Raw genomic sequence first — 21188 nt, 5'->3', positions numbered from 1 at the left:
GTTCACTTTTATATATTTCGAAAAAAGATGTCAACTTTCGCTCGTTGAGCTATCTTTAATTGGGGTACATTTCTGGTAGCGCATATTTTCTTTCGAAGGATTGCTGGGTAAATTATTCAGAAAGTCCTAATAAACCAACAACAACAACAATAATTAACCCGAGCATAAATGAATCATGCTGTTCGTTATTCGTTAATCATTTTCGAACATGATCCTTACATTTGTTAGTCTATGAATTAAATAGCCAAAAATGCTAATATCTAATAGCTATTACCATTGTCATGTAAAATTGGATTGTTTACTTCCTAAATAATTCATAAATGATCACTCAACAACAAAAAGTTTAAATACCGCTCCATTACACTTCGTTTTTTATATGTATTCTTATATAAACATTTTCTTGAAACAAAAACAATCCCTCTGGCCTTTGACCACCTCACTTTTGACAGCTTAGCCCAATTAACGAAAGCCTTTACTAAGTGGGCTAAGGGTTTAGTACAATGAGCGGAAGTTGACTGGACTATAATAATAAACAAATGTATACTTTGAGTGTAAAATTGGCGAGTTCTTTCGAAAATATATAGAAAACTCTTAATTTTATATAAGCAACCTATATAATTAATGTTTTATTCACATATCGCTAAATAAAGCAATATAAATTACGTTGTTGTACATAATAAAAAAAGGAGCTGATAGAAATTGAATAAACTAGGATAAGGCATTCTATACATCTGCAATCGGCAGCAAATCTTGTGTCTAGATAAATGCTTATTGAAATGACAAATGAGACAATCACAAAGAACAAACAAAACTTAATAACAATATTAAAATGAAAGAAATACAATGTAGAAATATATGATGTCTATACAGCTAATCAACTAAATGTTTTAAAGATCATTTGGGAGGCATGATTGAAGCCAACATTGAACTGGAATGTGTTATTTGTCGTGGGTAATCGCCGAAGCTTGGCTTCTGCATGATTACAGCAGAATTTCTTTTAACTTTCAGTGTTCAAAAACCAGATCACTGTTTCTGCTGATAATTTAACGTATTGTTCAAATACTACCGTTCGTACTAATAAATAGCAGTTTCTAAACGTATAATCGGATGGACTCAAACTCTTTTATTTCCAGCGTTTAATCACTTGTGGTGTAGAAAGTCGACAAAAAATTTCTTCTTCTTCTTCTTTTCTTTGGTGCTGCTCTCGGTTTCATCAGCATCCTGAAAACGTATTAGGCGTTATTGTATATTTCCAGAATCTGTCAAAGGCTGATTACTTACCTTTTCTAAATCAATTTTTTTCATTTTAAGAAGCTTCTTCGCGTCTTTTAATTTCTTTTTTTCCTTCTTGGAAAGCTTTGTAGAGAAGTCACCAGTTGCCAATTTTTCCGTATCTGCATCTTTCTTCCCGTGTTTTTGCTGGTTAGCTGTTCGTTCTTCTATGCTCTGTTTAATACTCTGTTTGATTAGATCAGACAATGTTATAATTTGTTATCCACACGTTTTATTAACATCAAACCCACCATATCCTCCTCAGCTTCGCGCAATCGATCCATTTCAAGACAATCTACCACTTCGTTTCGCATTTGGACAATCTAAGCGAACCGAAAGTTTAAAAAAGTTGGTTATGCATGATTCTTTAGAACAAAACTAACCAGTTACAACTTACCTCAACTAAACGCGTAATTAATGTTTCCTCTTTTTCTTTGTCGGAATCGGTTTTATTACGTTCTGGTTGGGCCATTAGAAGACGGATTTCGTATTCTAAATCAGCTTGTTCCTGCTCGAGACGATGCTGTCGACGTCTGCAGGATCGATATCAAGATAGAATACAGGTTTTTAAAATAAATTAATGTTATATTTATGTAGTTCAACAAATAAGTTTACTCACAGGTACATCAGCTCTGCCTGTCTTCGAAATAGTTCATTCTTCTCATTCACCAATTCAAACAGTTGCATGATCAAATCTTCTACCTCCTTAGAATTGCTTTGAATTCCGGTTATATCCATCTCTGGCCCGACACCTTCACACCGTTCACGAATCATCTGCTCAAGCACGACACCTTGTTTTTCTAGTCCTTGTTGTTGGGTTTCGATAATATCCATTTCTTGTCGAATCTCTTTCAATGGCAGCATTTTGATAGTTTTGCGCTCAGGCAATGGCATCGGAAGCGCAGGCGCTGGTCCTTTACGACGCTTCCACTTACCTTGCTGGGATTTATTGGTCATTATACTGTTAAAGGATTCTGGCTGAAAGTTTCCGATTGGTGACGTCTGAGATTGACGGTTCCGATTCTGAGCTTCCTTATTATCTTTCATTTTTTCCCATTGACGTTCACTGGTGGTTGCTTCCAGTGTTGGGCTATCATCATCAACTTTCAACGGGATGATGGTACGCCGATATACTACAGATTCGCTGCTTGATACTTTAGTAGACGATTCCTTTGATTCACCTTCATTGTTAAACAAACTTGCATCAAGGGTTATCAACCGTTGGTTTGGGTTCGGTGAGGACCTTGAGTTTTCTTGTTGCGGAGTGGAGGTTATGACTGGTGGTGCAGGTGCGGGTCGTTTTTTACGGGGGGTTGATTGCATTGAGGACAGATTTTCATTAGAAACCTTCATTATGGCAACATTTGGTATATCAGGTGCTTTAGATTTTTTGCGGCGGTTTGCTGTAGTCGACGATGGACCACTCTCCATGGAGGAAGCAAGTGAGACAGTGGATCCCCCAAATTGACTTGACAACAACGACGTTTCCATCGAGCTGATCGAATCATTATGGTTGTGTTGCTTTCTAGGTGTCGGGACAGGTGTTCTTCGGGGCGAAGGTTTTACGATAACAGGTACGATTTCCCTTTCCGGTTCATCGTCGTGTTCATCGTCAAATGGATTAGCAGGCACAACAGGTTTGATTTTGGGTAGTGGTGGTCTTGGTGGTTTTACATTCATAGGCTGAGATTCTTCTTCATCGTCACTGCCGAACGGATTTGTGCTAACTCTTCGTGCGGTAGGAACTGGCTTTTTGTTAATTTGCAAACGATCTTCATCAGATTCATCAGAAAAAGGATTCAAATCCGATGGGTATTCCTCTTTGGAGTCATCGTTATTTTGATTCATAACATTCTCTGGAGTAATTGACGCTAAAGATTTGTCATTGATATCTACCATCGTAGGAGCTTGTTCAGTTTTATTGCCGTGTGTCTCTTCGTCAGGCACTTGTGCTAGTATAATATTATCTTTAAGGACTACTTCATTCAGTGCTTCTGCAATTTCAAAGGGTTTTACTTGTGCTGGTTCGGACTCTATACTTTCAAACGAAACAACGTCGTTTATTATAGGATCCTTTGCTTCCTGATTACTTGATTGATCATCACTTGTTATTTCAGTCTCTTGTAGTTTTTCCTCAAACTCATTTTCCTGTCTAATTGTGGCTTTTTTGATATTTTCTACGTTGTTCCCGATCGTATCTTCGGAACTTTGCAGATCGGTGACTGCATTCAATTCTACATTCTCATTCTCTAAATTAGTCGCCGTTACGTTTTTAATTTCACTCGATTCGTCACAAGAAATGCCATCGCTTCTGCTTTGTTCTGCCGGTATTTCTGCCGAAGATGTACAAGAATATACCGAAGGTGGGTGAGAAACTGGCAAAGGTGGAGGTTCTGATGGCCCGAGTGTTGGCAATTCCGTATTTTCGTCTGCTTCGCTAGAATCTTCTTCGCTTTCAGACAAGCGCTTAGACTCTATGGATTCTTTTGTTTTAGTTTCTGGTTCGCTGTCTTGCTCGTCCGGTTTTTTCAGTGAATCCTTCAAAAAGCTAGTCATTCTGGCACGCCTGACTAAATTTGATGTTTTCTCTTCATCACTCAAGGGTGCTGATTCAAAAAAAGATATACGTTCCAACATCTTACTACTTCGACTAAGTCTCGCGCTCTCCTGATTTTTGTCATCTTTACTAGACAGTGCAATATCGCCCTTTTCCGGGGAAGATGATGAGCGACGTCGTTCTGCTAACTGAATTTCCTCGTCTGGACATGTTTCACAGCAGTATTCTCCATCGGTTTCCGTCTCATAAAAACTACCCAGTGTCAGCTGCGTACCGCAGCGTGCGCATTTTAGGCAGGATCTATGATATAGTTTTTGCTCGAAACTGATTCTTTCGGCGAAAAACACTGGATTGCCACACTTCCGGCATGGTTCGCGCTTTGGGACACCGACAAAAGCACTGGGGTTTGCCATCTAGGGAAATGAATAATTAATTTTTGTAGTAATGATTGTGTTGGAATAACAGCGAAAAAGTCGATATTTGTTTGTCATACGAGTTCTTCGTAACGTGATCAAATGATAACAATTGTAACTAGACAGATGAATGTATGGCATGTGAAAATATGTAATTGTTCCAAAGTAATTAAAGCCGGCCGCTAAATTTGACTACGCTCGTTTCCCTCTACCACGTTTTCCAAGGAACAAAAGCTTTTCCAGACAATTTAAAAATAATAAATAATATTAAATAAAATATAACATATATAAAGAATCAATGGAATGCACTATAGCCGCACGGCTACTGGATCCACTCAACAAGTGAGAGTGATCACGATCACAATCCTTCATCAAACTCGGTCATTTGATATGAAGGGACCCGTGCAGAAATTTATTCACTGTATTGAATTCTGCATTACTAACGCCAACACAGAACATAATATAAGAGTGGCAATAGCTGATGGAACGAATTTTTCAGGTCTTACGAAATATTGCGCCAGGACTTTGGAACAGACTCGATGATGCTAGAATTTTGTGCTCCTCGGAAAGAGATATGTAGAGATTCCAGAACATGATGTTTAGGTCGGTTTCTGAATTGTCATGTCGATCGAGAGGATTGATTTCGGCCCGTTACTGGTAGAGAAAGCTTTTACTTTACCACAAACCATAATGACTGTGATTCAGAGGGTTACCAAGTGACAAACGAGAGAACACCGGCGCCAAAGCCAACGCGTGGGCGCTACTGCTACGCGTCTGAGTAGGGGGCGTTATAAGAAGCCATACGCCCGATCTTAAGAAGGCATAACCCTTCTCAACTCTGCATACTAAATACACTCCCTTATCCTGTTCCTCAGCCCGGTACAAGAATTCTTTGTCGACAAATACCAATGTAATTTTCGAGAGGGATGCTGGCACAACGCACCAAATGTTTACCTTGCGACATAACCTCGACAAATTTCGAGATTTGAAGTTGGTTCTATAACAGACATTTATGAAGCCTACCGGACGTAGGCCAAATGCATTTACAAGTTTCGATTTTTCTTACATGTAAGCATGCAATTTTCGTATTTTACTAAGCTGCCGATGAACGCATAACTGACGCTCATAAAATAAGTTCGTTTGTGACGTTAAAAGGTTTGAAGTAAGGTCTGTCTAATCCACAGTTAAGCAGAAGTCTCACATGTTCCTAAGTTTTGCGAACGAGAGTGATATTAGCGGCGTTAGCCGTAGAGTACTGGAAATAGCTTCCAGCCATCTTAAGAAGAGACCTGCGAGAATGGGAGTGAAGAGTGAATTGTTAATTAGAGATGTAAGTAATACATCAGTAGCAACTACGATTTGTATCAGGTGTATGAAGGTGGATGTTTTTAAAGGGCACCAAATATAAAATTCTTGCAACATTTACAACTGACCAATGGCCATAACTTTTTTCTACTAGGTAGAAATTAACTAAATTTGGCACAGATTCTCTTTAAAGAGTATTGTTTACATCCTGTGAATTTCGTAGTTGCGCGTGCATTTTATTTCGGCCTAGATGGAAGCGAGTTAACTGGAGAGGCGTGAAAAATTTTAAATGCTCATATGACAAATCCGGAGCTATCAAATTGTGCTTGGGGAAAAAAGCTAGAACTCAAGAGCGTTGAAAAGGTTCAAGAATCGATTGACATTAGATCACAAATCAGAAGCTAGAAGGAAACCAGGCAGAAAGACGGACGGAAAGGTTAAGGATAATTTCACCCAAAATGACGGTATTTTATCACGTGATGTCGCCAAGAAGGTCGGCGTTTCACAAAGCTACGTCCAAAAAACTAAGGCAAAAGATGGATTACATACATAAATGCTTTAAAACCCAAATGGTATGAACCCACCGAACTGCCCTGAACTACGTTCGATTGAGATCCATTGGGTAACGATAAAGCGGGAACTCTGAAAGACTAAGAAGAAAGTAAAAATCTAAAGGGCATGCTAAGGAACCGAGGCAAAAAAGAGAAACAATACCGGACACGTCTGCACAAACTTTTATGGATGGCTTTTAGCTAAAATTTCGAGTATTGTACTAAGTAACTATTAGAAGTTGGCCTAATTTATGTAAATTGAATTTAATGCATGTATAAAACTACCCTACAAACTTTGTTTTGATCCAGTGAACGCAAAAGAATTGATAACAAATTTACAATAATTCCGTGTTCGCTCTTAAAGCGAGTAAAAGACGGTAGCGAAAAATGGGGTCAGTCCCGGCGTAGTAATTAGCATTCACGCCGAGGACCCGGGTTCAAATCCCAACCCCGCAGAAGTTACGAATGACCCAAAGCTGGTTAAAGTGACTATAATCTAAACAAAAAAAAAACACAGCAGCGAAAATGCCGGGTGAATGACCAAAGGGGACATTATTCAGCAAGGAAGACCACTTTGAGTCAGATTCCGCATCCGTTGGATGTGCATTTTCGACGAAGGTGCTCCAGCAGCGGGTGTTCGGAACAATTGGAGAATGGCAGCCCATGATGTGGAGGCGTAGGATCGATACACAGAGTACGCCGTACAAGTGAAGTAAGTAAGTGTCCTCATGTATCATGCATTATAAAATAAAATGTTATAGAAAGTCAGGCTTCTGCAGCCTTCTTTCGTAACGAAACTTTTAAACAGCTTCATTTCTTGGAACTACATTTCCGAAAAGCATGAAAATCAAAAATCAAAATCAATGAATGAATTACCAACGTACCCGCCTAATCGCATCTTTTTAATTCTTATTCATATCGAAAAATTAGTAACGATATTTATTGATGTTAGAAAATATACTGTATAATATAATTAGAGACTACGAGAACAGGCGTTCTCGGCACTTTAGATAAGTCCAACAACTATGCAACATGAAAAAGTTGAAAGCGATCAAAAAACAATGAAAGCGTAAAAGTACGTAAAAATTTTCTTAGCTGCGAAGACCTACAAACAACTAAGTTTTTATTTTAGTTTTACCTTTGTTATTCTTATTGGTTTTTCGACTATTTCGGGTTCAACTATCTATTGCATCTATTTTTATAGGAAACTCTACAAATATTTGAATGAGGGAACAATTACCTGTATAATCACCACACGTTTCTGCCAGCTGTCTAAATTTTCTACTAAATAACGACGAGGAGTCGACTTCGCCAAAATGTTTGTGTTTGCGATTAAATTTCTTTCTGAATAGGATTTGAATTATCTAAGTTGGTATTACACTGCTGATATGCTTGATCTTAATCGAAATGGAAATATGACTAAATCTATGCTCTTGTTTGATTGGCTGGTTTGATGTTGTGGGACTTATTTTCGCTGTTCTTTAGCAGAAAATTTCTGGTTTATATTGACCCACAATATCCAAACTATTCTCATCCTACATATGGCGAAAGATATAAAAAGAGAAAGAGAGAGAAAAAAGAAACAAACACGGGTGAGTGATATGGTGGTTGAAAGAGGTTATTTCGCATATTAGAACCTACACTATTATTGGGTTATCAAAATAATTACTGTTAAAAATTCCAAACCTTGTTACGTACATGTTATACTACAAACATGTACAGAGAATTTGATTGATCGGAAGAATTTGCGAGAAAAGACTTAACGGTTTAACAACTTCGATCGAAATACGTTAGAGTATTGATGCTGTTAAAATGAAAATTAAAGTGTCTACACAAACTAATTCCAACTATAGTATTGTTATTTCTCAGTGCACCGTATCAAGTTTATCACACATAAACAAATAAGTTTCAGAAAACACAGTTGACATATGAAAAATTTAAAGATTCATACAGATCATAACATTCATTAGAATTAGATATTGCTGTTAGAGTCTGGAAAATTCTTAATTGTTTTACGAGAAAAAGGCGTGCATTATTTTTTTAAACATCTTCTGCTTACATATAGAGTACCACAACCGGAATGTGTCTTGTTAGAGGTTGTTATTCGTTCGTTACTATTTGCGACTATCTATTTGATAGTTCTATGTTCACTTGATTTGCAGAAAAGTTTTGCTTCCAATGACTTGTTCTTACAATCTGCCACTCTTCAACACATGAATAATGAATAATGAATAATGTAACGATGACAAAAACTATTGTACAACGATGATAATGGTGATGACGAACAGAATTATTGCTCTAGGAAACAAATGCACAACAGAGTAAGCAGGCATCAAAGCAGGTTAGTATTTTGATCACGTACAGTTAATATTTCCTTGATATTTATGTGGGTTACAGATAAGGGTAACATGCTTTCGTGGAATGGAAACATATTGACTTACCAAGTCATCAGATTTCGGCTCTTTCGTTACTGTTTTCTTGTTATTGTTAGCAGGTTCTAAAAAAAGTAGCATAAAAATACTGTCACGCAATGTTTCAAGAACGTTAGAATATACCTTGGTTACTAAACACACGGTAGTACTGCGATAGATAAGTTAGTATTGAGAATCGGTCAGGCACTTCGTATTTTACCATGTCAGCAGGATCCAACAGAGAAGGAATTCCAAGATGTTTCTCAGCAATAGTGAAAGCTAATTCATTATTGTCGTAGATATTTTCCTTGTTAAGAGTTGTGAAGTCTCTGTTGAAAAAATAAAAATGTTAAATTTCTTCGATCTCTGAAAAGTTATAAGTATAAATATGCTATGTCTACTACAACAGCTACAGTAATACTAACAGACGGGACATATCTAGGTTTAAAAATCATCCCGCAAAAAAGGCTGAAAACCTTGTTTGGAAAATTTTCCCTCAATTAGAAATCACAACCATAATAATTAATCAGAGAACATCACAAAATCAGCCCTTTATTATGCATCAAACTTGAGAATGTGTTTTTACCTAAAAATCCTAATGACTGTTTAAATGAATAAATGAAATGATGCAAATAAATGTAAAAGATCATTTTTTGCAAATACTGTTTATTTTGACACTCTGTCATAGAATATAATCAGCATATAAGATTGCCTTTTTAACTCCAGCAGCAGCATCGGATTACCAACAGCAGCTTCTCAGTTACCATCACTAACCCTGCATCTTACTGTCAGTCGCGAATAACGCAGGAGTTAGGCATAAATATGCGAACGAACGCAATCGCTAGACGGAACCTTCTAACTCTCTGGTATTGGCAAAATAAAGTGTTCCTTTTCAGGACCAATATACATATCGTTAAATAAAGATTTATGAAATGAATTTTAGTTCTTTAAGTGGCAGGAAAACTGAGAAGATACCATCACGAATCAATTGTAGTGTGTAGTAAATTCAAATAGAAAGTACATCATGAGATTCAGCATGACAAAGTTCTACCCGATGGATCTCTTCACATCTGTAACAACTCAAAAACCTAAAAGGTTAGAGCTACACTATCTTCAGCCAAAACATGTATTTTCTACACATCTTAAACTTGGATTTGGAACATCCAAATTATGCACATGTGAAAAGAACAAAATAAAACTGATATTAAGTGGGTTTATTAGGGCAGCACAAGAATTCCGTTTCCTTAAAAAATAGAAACTTTCATCCTTCGACAAAAACTCTTTAATTAATTTCGTCTAGAATTTTTTAGGCGTTTTATTTTTCTGACTTACTTTAAATAAACAATTAAATAATCTATTTATTAAATCTCTTCCAATGTCAAATATTTTTGGTAGAGCAAAAAAAGGTTTAAAAGCCAAGAAACTATTGCGAAGTTACTAATGTGGAAAAGTTTCTCTCTAAAAGCTGCAGTCCGCCTTTTTTGAATCCGTCCCACTGCGCCATGTGAATCTAAGAGAGAGGAGCCACCTGGGATTGTTTTTGTGCATCGAACTGTCGGGTGAACCCTCCCTCCCAGTTGGCTTCGAAGTGGAGGTATGACGCTGGCCTAATAAGCCAGTCGTCGTATGTTCGAATCTCGACTGGGAGAGGTTGTTATAGTCAATAGGATCGTAGCAACTGGCCCTGCAATTGTCCTGCACTCTAACAGTTGGCGGCGAAGTCTGTCGTATAAAAAAACAGAAGGTCAAGTTTCGATAACGGGATATAGTACCTAGGCTTTGCTTTTTTTACTGTCGGGTGAAACCGGGTAAGATCTGTCACTGTAAATCAGGCTAACTTGATTGAATAAAATAAGGGAAGTATTTGCTTGCGATAAAATTACGATAAAACCGCACACAAACCCGAACATAAGGCCCAGACACAATGCATACGGATTTTACTACGTTGCGGAAATTTGACAGAAAACCCATGGAAAAACTGCCAAATTGCCGCAACGTAATAAAATCCGTATGCATTATGTTTGGGGCTATACTGACTTGATTTAAAAGTTGCTATTTGAATTTTCTGCATGAAATATAACAAGAAGAACAAACCAAAAACAATCAATCCGTCACTGAACTGGCTCCTCTTTTTCAGATGTATTAGTGAATTAGTTATTTTGAGTTGAATTACATTTCTACAAGACAGCCTATCGCAAACCTACGTTAACCCTGCGGTAGTATCTCGGACATAACTTACTTAACTTTGTAAAATGATTGGACATGTTTCTTTTCTTTTCTGATCCAAGGCAAGCACGGAACGGATATAGTACTGATGTTGAAGTGTCCCTTCATGGGAACCGGTTCCTCAAAATATTTACACAATGGCAAAAATGTCTCAAGCGCCAAATTTTTACATAACTACAAAAGTAGTTGCGTATCATTTTATGAGTTGCTTACGGTTACATAACTACAAAAGTAGTTGTGAAAACAGCATTTGTACTAGAAATACTTTGGTAATTCAGTAATACCATATAGTGTTAGATTAAACTGCATTTGAAGATTCACCTTTGGCTCTAACTTCGGTAATCGAAAGATTTTTGTGGGAAGATTTTTTTACTTGACTTTCTTCAGTGCATGAAAGCATGGAAAGCTTTGTTTACAAAAACGTTTATGTGTATGTTTGCAGATCAGAACCTGTACAGCATCAGACTGTAATTATCAACTTTGATTCATTTCACACTGTATAACACCATCGAAGCAATATTTCAATGGATTATGACACTGCCTTCTGAACCTTCTGTAAACCTTCTGATTGTGCAACCTTTAATGAATGTATGAAGCAATTGTCAATAAATTACAAGCAATTTTCAATGTAACACGTATTTCCAGCGTAATTTATTTTATGCAATAAACTCGCTTAATCTTTACGTCCCCGACATCAAAAATAAAGGTACTTTCAGTTACACTTTTGGCTCTATCTCCACTGATTTTCAATGGATTTTTATGCAACTAGTCTTTAAAGAACCACATTAGATTGGCCTCTAATAAAAAAATATGCTGGTAAATTACGGTTCCATTTTCCCGGAGATATTCCAAATCGCGGTGGGATTTTTTTTGACGTCACAGGTAGCAGATGAAATAAAACTAGAAATCTGCTTTAAACTGACTGCGCAAAACTTATTCATTTTATTATTATATTATTTATTATATTTTCGAAGAGAATTTCAAATGACCACTTTGAGTTCCGGTAGAACCGGTACCGGATATTCCGAAATGTCCAGAACGACTCAAACTACATCCAAACGTCCACTAAAGAGGTTGTGTTGAAAAATCCTGATACCCTGATCCTGATTTGATACCCCATTTGCCATATTTTCGAAGAGAATTCCAAATGACCATTTTTGAGTTACGGTAGAACCGATGCCAAATGTTTCGGAATATCCAGATCGACTCAAAATACATCCAAATGTCCACTAAAGAGCTAGTGTTGAAAAATCCTGTGATTTGATACGCCATTTGTCATGTTTTCGAAGAGAATTCCAAATGGCCACTTTTGAGTTCCGGTAGAACCGATGCTGGATGTTCCTGAATGTCCAGATCGACTCAAAATACATACAAATGTTCAATAAAGAGCTAGTGTTGAAAAATCCTTTGATTTGATACCCCATTTGTCATGTTTTCGGAGAGAATTGCAAATGACCACTTTTGAGTTCCGGTAGAACCGACAACGGATGTTCCGGAGTGTGAGGCGTAAGCCAGCGCTCGACAGGATAGTGTAAAACTCGTTATTAGTGACTGCAAATAAAATAAATAACTTTGGCGCAGTCAATTAAGCAGATTTCTAGTTTTATTTCATCTGCTACTTATGACGTCAAAAAAATCCCACCGCGATCTGGAATATCCTCGGAAAAAGTGGAACCGTAATTTACCAGCATATTTTTTCATTTTCCAACATTCATTTTTTCATTTTACCAGCATTGAAGGCCGATCTAATGTGGTTCTTTTAAGACCAGTTGCATAAAAATCCATTGAAAATCAGTGGAGATAGAGCCAAAAGTGTAACTGAAAGTACCTTTATTTTTGATGTCGTTTAGCAGCACTGTTTAGCAGCTGTTCGAGAACAATTATTGCAAATGGCTTATGACATGTAAACGTTTGAGCAGTGATGATTGGCAAACTAAATTAAAATATTAGGAAGTACAGGGATACCTCGATATAAGACGACCTCGTTATAAAACAACCTCGATATAAGACGATTCGATATAAGACAATTTTTACCTCGATATAAGACAAATTCCTTTGTTATAGTTGGTAACGACACCTGAGCCAATTTTCCAATCCAAAAGCGGCGTCATAAAGATTTTCATGATTTCTAAATAATGCTAAAAATTGTAAAAAACTAATAGCTCAAACAATAATAAATAGTTCAAAAAATGTTAACACACAACACAGAGCAAAACTGGCGTGTGCTAATGCAAAAATACTTGAAAAAATCATGTTTCGATATAAAACAATTTCGATATAAGACAACTTTTTGAAATTATAAATTGTCTTATATCGAGGTATCCCTGTATACCTAACCAGCAATTGTTTCTACGATATATAACTGTAGTTAAGTAAGTTCAAAGTAGGCCCTAGTACCAAAAGTAGCACGACGGTACTGATTTTGTGAGTTTATTTTGGCTTGGTTTTTGGTCACGACGCGCGTAGACATGTCAGTCTGAGCTAAAATTTTGCACACAGAATTCATAAGGCAAATAAAATTTTGAAATATATTGAATCGAAATGTCCCATCGAATAATCGATCTAATGTGTATTTAGTCTCATATAATTTACACAGTTTTGTAACTTACGCTATTTTCTACATCAACCTGTGATCCATTCACCAAATAGAAGAAGAACAGAAAGTATAATACATGACTAGGTTAAACTTATGCAATAATGCTGTTAATAATAAGTATGAATAAACTTTTTTGGATTATGATTGAGTGAAACTCGTAGTACACTCTTAAATGATTCTACCCGTAAATAGGTCGAATTTATCTAAAGCTAGGCTGAAACTACTCAAAATGCCCCTAAAGTGTACAAACTCAAATTTTGGGTAAAAAATTCAACCAATTTTGGCGACTTGCTACCGATAATTGAAATATTCCCTGTGACAAATAACGCACTTTCTAGTTCCTATTTCCAATGTTTTGGTTGAAAAACTACTCAAAATCTGAGTTTGTACACTTTAAAGGCATTTTGAGTAGTTTCAACCTAGAGCCTTAGCTAAATCCGACCTATTTACGGGTAGAGTCATTTAAGAGTGTACATACATCCAGATTAAAAAAGGAGGTTTAGGAAAATTACTACACAAATATTGTTGACAGAAAATAAACGTGAACTTTTAAATATGGCGTTACACCATATTCTAAAATCGCAAGGTACAAGAAACCTTGTTCATAACAAAATTGATGTTTAAATATTTATTTTATTTCCATGCCAATAGATCGTTTGATGTAAATTCGCGTAAACCTTACAAGAAAAGTACAATGAATGAAAAGCATGTAGATCAGGATTAACGATTTTCTAGGTGTTCAACATTGATTTTCGCAATATTATGAACTTTCATCGATTTTCAAGCTTTTATTCCTTTGTTTTGGAGTACCGGTTTTTCACGTAACAACTCATTTTTGACAAATAAAAAAGCTTTTCGAATGAAGTAAAAACATTAACTGAATATTTATATTGCGGAGTTTCCACCTATCTAGAGGCCAACGCGAAAATTATTAGCGTCGTTATTTTCTGCGTTTACCACACTTGTTTGCAATTTAGCAATTTGAACCATCAGTTTTTCGTTATTGCCTCACCACTGCACCCCTTCTTGCTGGACAAGCAAAGTTTCAGTGTATTTAGTAAGTGCAGGATAATCATTATTAAATAACGAATTTGCGTAGGAGTCATAAAATTGCTACAAGGTACAATATAGCATTTTAAAGCTGTGCTTCGGGTTATATTGTTATCAATGTCTTACGAAGGTTGAACTCATTCTTGTCTAGTATATTTACAGCACGGCTAAGGCAATACGAGTAAGTTTTTTCCCAAACATAACCTATTAATGTATCTATTACAATATGTAAACATTGTAACGACACAGACGGGAAACTATAGTGCGGAATTATACGTGGAAATCAGTTCGAATACAATGGCTACAGAGCAGTTTGAGTTCAACCCTCGAACCTATGCAGAGATGCACTACAGTATATGGCGTGCAACCTTGGTGCATTGTATTGCTCTTGTCTCAATTTATTCTTTAGTGCATTCACGCATGGAACCAATGTTATCATTGCCATTCTCCGATACACAACTACGATAAGCGGAAAAATACAGTTTCTTTATTGAATCAAGTAACAACATAATACATAAACGTTTTCAAATGAAATATATTTAGGATTCGCTGATATAAATTTAATGGAAATTTATATTATCGCTACCAGTGCCACAATCACATGAACTAGTTCAGGTGCATAAGCATAATATTTCCTTATTACGTAATAACCAAGCACTGCAGCAATCAATATATATTAGTTTACTAGCTGACCCGACAAACTTCGTATTGCCAAAAATGACACTGTGCTGTACATACATCCCGGGGGCTAACCCCCGCAGTGGCCGGCGCTTCCGACGGCAGGTCGCTGACAACACTCGCGGCCTGCGGTCGTCTCGCCCTGAATCATTTAGTGTTACTATAGGTAGTTTCTGGTGGTCTTGTTATTGATTAATGTTTTATGGAAGGGTCTGAAATTTCTCGATTTCGATTAGTTTTTGAGTTACCCAAAAATTTTTGTTTCATTTGTATGAGAGTCCGCCCCCACTACCACAGGGGTGAGGAGGGGTCTCAAACCATCATAAAATAGATTCATGCCTCTAAAATTCTCCACATGCCAAATTTGGTTCCATTTGATTGATTAGTTCTCAAGTTATGAGGAAATTTGCATTTCATTTGTATGGAAGCCCACCCTCTTAAAGGGGAGATGGGCCATAACTCGCTTTCTACAGAAGAGAGGGGTCTCAATTCACCATAGAAAAAAATCTTGCGTCCAAAACCACTTACATGTCAAATTTGGTTCCATTTGCTTGATTAGTTCTCGAGTTATGAGGAAATTTGTTTTTTATTTGTATAGGAGCCCCCCCCCCTTTAAACTGGGGTAATCCATAGAAAATATACCATAGAAAATATTCTTGCCTACAAAAACACCCACATGATAAATTTGGTTCCATTTGCTTGATTAGTTCTAGAGTTATGAGGAAATTTGTATTTCGTTTGTATGAGAGCCCCCCCTCTTAAAAAATTAAGGGGTCCTAATTCATCATAGAAAAAATGGTTGCCTCCAAAAACACCCACATGCCAAATATGGTTCCATTTGCTTGATTAGTTCTCGAACTATGAGGAAATTTGTATTTCATTTGTGTAGAAGCACCCCCTCTTAAAGTTGGGAGGAGTCCTAATTCACCATAGAAAATATTTTTGCCTCCAGAAACCTCCACATGCCAAATTTGGTTCTATTTGCTTGATTAGTTCTCGAGTTATGAGGAAATTTGAATTTCATTTGTATAGGAGCCCCCCCCTCCTAAAGTGGGTAGGGGTCCCAATTCATCATAGAAAAAATTTTTGTCTCCAAACACACCCACGTGCCAAATTTGGTTCTATTTGCTAGATTAGTTCTCGAGTTATGATGAAATTTGTATTTCGTTTGTATAGGAGCCCCCCCTCTTAAAGTGGGGAGGGGTTCTAATTCACCATAGAAAATATTCATGCCCTAGAAAACTTTCACATGCCAAATTTAGTCCCATTTGCTTGATTAATTCTCGAGTTATGAGGAAATTTGCATTTCATTTGTATAGGAGCCCCCCTTCCTAAAGTGGGGAGGGGTCCCAATTCATCATAGAAAAAAATTTTGTCTCCAAAAACACCCCCATGCCAAATTTTGTTCCATTTGCTTGATTAGTTCTCGAGTTATGAGGAAATTTGTATGAAAGCCCCCCCTTTTAAAGAGGAGAGGAGTTATAATTCCCCTTATAAAGAGGGGAGGGGTCTCAATTTACCATAGAATAAATTCTTGTCACCGAAAGCACCCACATGCCAAATTTTGTTCTATTTGCTTGATTAGTTGTCGAGTTATACAGAAATTTGTGTTTCATTTGTATGGGAGCCCCTCTCTTAGTGGGGGGAGGGGTTTCTAACCATCACTAAAACCTTTCCTGGCCCCAAAAAACCTCTACATGCATATTTTCATGCCGATTGGTTCAGTAGTTTTCGATTCTATAAGGAACATACGGACAGACAGACAGACAGACAGACAGACAGACAGACAGACAGACAGACAGACAGACAGACAGACAGACAGACAGAAATCCTTCTTTATAGGTATAGATTTTTTGTGTGGACATTATCACCAATGTGGATGCGCCGAACAATGAGGTTTGTTTTTGGAGTTTGACGCCACGCTTGATCGTGATTGGTCGTTTTACGATTTCTCCCACACCATGATAAAATTTCTTCATGGCACTAACACCACTTTACCAACATCGTATCACACCTGTATATACCTCATTGCATTATTACTACCACCAGTATTTTGATCTATTGTGATAGCGTCCAATTATTGTATTCCGCATTTCGTTCTTTTTTTGCAGTATCGCTATAGAATGAGCGATCCGTGCTTAAGTGTCGGTTTTGTTCTTTTATAATTTTTCCAACTTTTCACCCAATCGATGCTCTCTAACCAGGAAATGCGGAGACTAGTTCTAATTTGCCCTTAGACAAGATTCTTTATTCGCACCCCAAGCAAGTATATCTTATAATCTGAAAGAGCTGAAAGAGTACAAGACAATTGTAGGACTGGTGCCACAAATCCTTTGACTCTTACCACCTTTTTCAGTAGAGATTCGAACATGCGACGTCTAGCTTATTAGACCAGTGCCGTACCATGAAGCCAGCTGAAAGGCTCAGACCACTGAAGGCCTACTGAAAGACTCAGACTCTAACGCTGCAAACAAGCGATAGCAACAATGCAGTTATGGACTATCTCATTATGCCTGTTCTCTTATTATAACAAAATATATTATTAACAAAGTTCTAGGAGAAAACTTAAGTCCTCAATTAAATTTTCTAATAGAACTTTGTTAATAGCTGGATGCGTGAGGCAAATTTCTATACTGAAATACTGGCACTGGTAAAAATATTCGTTTTTGATATCAAAAATAACTCACCTACCAAAAATACGATACAATTTATTAAGCGTGATAATATTACTATTATGCTGCTTGTTTTATCTCACATTACGCAATTTTACACTACACCTATATCAAAATGGTGTAAAACGTTTTCTTTAATATTCGAGGTTTCTTCACGAAAACCAGCCTAACGTAGTTCTACGCCAACTTAGCGATCATGTCTGGAACACAATCTTTCTGGTTTGATTTTTACTATTATTTATGAACAAAACATGAAAACGTCAAATGTGGCCTAATTTTACTATAATTGTAACAGTTGAACGAAGATAGAAGGGGAATGTTTCATAATTCGCTCTCGAGTACACAAATTTTTTGAATATTAATCTAATGATAATAATGATCATTAACGCAAGCAGAAGGTGACTGGTAGGGGGATTGTCGTTAGACTTAATAAACCCAAAACATTTCAGACCCATTTGGTATAAGTTGACAATCGTTTTATACTTTAACAGCTCATCATGCCGTGATCGGAATTAGATACACCTGTGATCGGAATTAGAAGCACCCCTTAAAATTGATGATCGGAATTAGGTGCACTGATACACCATACTTTGATGCATTTTTTGTAACTTTCGGTAAATAATTTAGGCATTTTCATATTTTTCCATGAAACATAATTGAAAATACTTGCTAAAGACACATACCATGTAAATAAATGTCAAAGCTTTATTTTTCGGTGAGGGTTTAAAGTTGAATCATGCCTTAGGTGATCGGAATTAGGTGCTTTCACGGTACCACTCTCATAACTTGCCTGAAGGCTTAATTGTGGGTAAAATGCCAGAAGGAACAATTGGGAGGGGCATGTGAATAAACCCATACTAACTAAAGTAACTTAACATCGAATGGCCTGATTCTACTAAGATTCGAACCTATGACAACTCGCTTGTCAAGGCAGACTTGCCACTTGGTAACCTTGTGGCTACATGCCCCCTATTAGTTTTCATTGAATAGCAATTCCTCCTAGGTGCTACAATCCGTTTTCAGAGCTTGAGCTTCTGTTTTTGTTTGATAGATTTCGCAACCAACTGGTAGATTACAGGAAAATTTAAGGGCTATTGATACGGTCCTATTGATTCTTTCTTATAAGTTCTTTCACTTGAGATTCAAACATGCCCTGACTGGCTTGTTAGACAATTGTCGCACTTTGAGGCCAACTAGGAGGCTGGAGAAGCAATGCATCATATTTCTGTGCGAGATCAAAAAATGAGTTAAAGAGTATGTTTTTTTATAACCGCATGGTTTAATTCTGTAGAATATGTTCAAATCTAGTTAAGCATAGCGTAGCATAACATAGTTTGACCGCCCTTCTGTGTGTTGCACATGATCAGCTGAGATTGCGCAAAGAATCATTAAAATGATGCTAGGATCATACTCAGTGTGCATCTTCAGGTGATCATTCTTTATGATGAGCAAAAACACACCTAACTTGATCCAATGCAGGTCAATTTAGGAGGGAAAGAAATTAATGTTAGTCTGACACTTGTTGCTACTAGAGACCGAGGTGTTAGTGGTGGGTTGTTAATCTGGATCCACCAAGGAAAGTGATGCTACCGCTGCTATCCGAGCTAACGTACGATTTAAGGACGTGTTTAAGGGGGCATAGTACTTTTTCAATGTAAAAAAATCGAAATTTTTTTTATTGATTATTTCGAAAGATTAACATTTTGACCTTATGTGTTTCAAGTCATTTCGATGAATTCCAAAAATTGACAAAGTTACAGCTATTTGTACCGCGCATGTCTGGAGCGATTACACAGCGAATAAAAACTTCAACGTCGTTTTTCTCGAAACCAGGTTTTGAAAGTCGGTACCATAAATATCTCAAGAACGGCTCAAGCAATTCTCATGATTCTTTTTTTGTTTCAAAGCTAACAAAATTATCTAGTGTTTGACCCATCCTTTTTTCGATATTACAATTTTTGTATTTTTTAGAAATGTTTAAAGTCAATTTTTTCGGCTAAAAACCTTACTTTTATGTTTGAATGTCCTCCATTTTGTTATGCGTTCGAATTTTAAAAAAAGGATGGGTCAAACACGAGATAATTTAATATTCTTTCATGTCGTATTGGAATTTTTCAATTCGGATAAGCCCCCCAGCGCCAATCCATGGTACCGCAAATCATGTTTTTTTTCGAATGATCATGTTCAAGGAGCCGTAGGAGAGAGGGGAAGAGGTTCACATATGCAAACAAAACTGCAAATATTAGTATAAAGTGCAATGTTTAGCAAGCAATAAACCCGAATCGATTCGCTTTTCGCGTTATCGAGAAAAAAATATTTGAAATAAGGCAAAAAATATGGTGTAAAAAGTACTATGCCCCCTTAATTATGTGCCCACCGCGAAATAGGAAGTGAAAATTCAGAGTAGGGTATGTTGCTGCTTCATCGTAATTGCCTATTCCCGTCCTATCCAACACAAATTATTAAAAAATATCAGCAGTTTAATGACACACAATGCAAAACTAATTATTCGCTAATATTTTAGTTTGTTGTCCATCATACGCGATCAATCGAAGTGAGCTGAGATCGATTTAAATGCTTTTTATCATTAAAAAAGTCCTACCAGCCGAATTTCCTACGTTTTTTCGTGCGATGAAGAAGACAATGTCGACTAATCGTTTTAATTTCCGTCATTCATAAATGAAAATAACTCACGCAGGGCATTGTCGTTATTCTACAGCCAGGAAAACTTGCCTGACCTGCAGAAATTTTGCAGAATAACATTTGTCATGCCGTCCTACACAAATACATGCGCGTCAGCTTCGTAAACATTGTTGTGATTTTTAGTTCGGACGATGAAAAATTTTGATGGACGGATTTTAAAACGGTACGACGACGGGAATTAGAAATAAACCCTATCTATATAAACAACAGAAGATAACAGTTTGTCGACAACGAAATGTCCTTTGGCATACGAAGCAAATAGTCTCTAGTCTCCAATGTATGAAGAAAAGATTATCTCAGCCTGTAGTTGTGCGCTCTCTGTGCAAGATGAGTTGTTGTAAGAGTATAAACTGGTCGGTGTTAAATCAGATCGGACCAAGCAGCAAAACTAAAAAAAAAAGTTAATGACAGCAAACGATTAAGAATTTTCTAAGCTACATTTTACCCCAATCAGATTACATAAATATTGCAATTAGCCAGAGATATAAAATGATTTCGTACGATTGATAGCTTAAAACAAACGCCCGTAGCGCCACCTCATTTTGTGGCGGTTTCAGGAAACATAGTAGATGCCGGGGGTTGGGTTGAACAGAAAACGAAAGTACATATTTGGTAGGCGAGTCCGTTGGGAGGGAGTCCGTTCGCGCCGGTTATTCTGAATCTCGCAGGGAACTCCGACAAGGTTCTTCGCTACCTGCTCGTCAACATACACGGTGTATGAAGACGAAGGACGAATCACGATCTTGCACGTCTT

General features: G+C 37.0%; 1 protein-coding gene across 6 annotated transcripts in view; it reads right to left on the bottom strand.

Annotated features, from left to right (window-relative positions):
- Positions 1-668: 668 nt before the first annotated feature.
- The window catches only part of LOC128742071 (MICAL-like protein 1), a 52867-nt gene continuing 32347 nt past the window's right edge, over positions 669-21188 (bottom strand). For 5 of the 6 annotated variants that reach the window (XM_053838271.1, XM_053838274.1, XM_053838276.1 and 2 more), the window contains 7 exons: positions 8654-8838; positions 8540-8595; positions 1892-4242; positions 1670-1805; positions 1524-1595; positions 1282-1458; positions 669-1221 (listed from right to left, as the gene is read on the bottom strand). In XM_053838271.1, the coding sequence (XP_053694246.1) occupies positions 1141-1221; positions 1282-1458; positions 1524-1595; positions 1670-1805; positions 1892-4242; positions 8540-8595; positions 8654-8838 (3058 nt within the window). In that variant the 3' untranslated portion in view covers positions 669-1140. Of the gene's footprint in view, positions 1222-1281; positions 1459-1523; positions 1596-1669; positions 1806-1891; positions 4243-7338; positions 7579-8539; positions 8596-8653; positions 8839-21188 lie in introns of those variants that run through there. The other variant, XM_053838277.1, reaches the window with a different exon arrangement.

Source organism: Sabethes cyaneus, chromosome 3 (assembly GCF_943734655.1).
Source record: "Sabethes cyaneus chromosome 3, idSabCyanKW18_F2, whole genome shotgun sequence".
Taxonomy (NCBI): domain Eukaryota; kingdom Metazoa; phylum Arthropoda; class Insecta; order Diptera; family Culicidae; genus Sabethes; species Sabethes cyaneus.
This window is presented reverse-complemented; position numbering and strand designations above follow the sequence as displayed.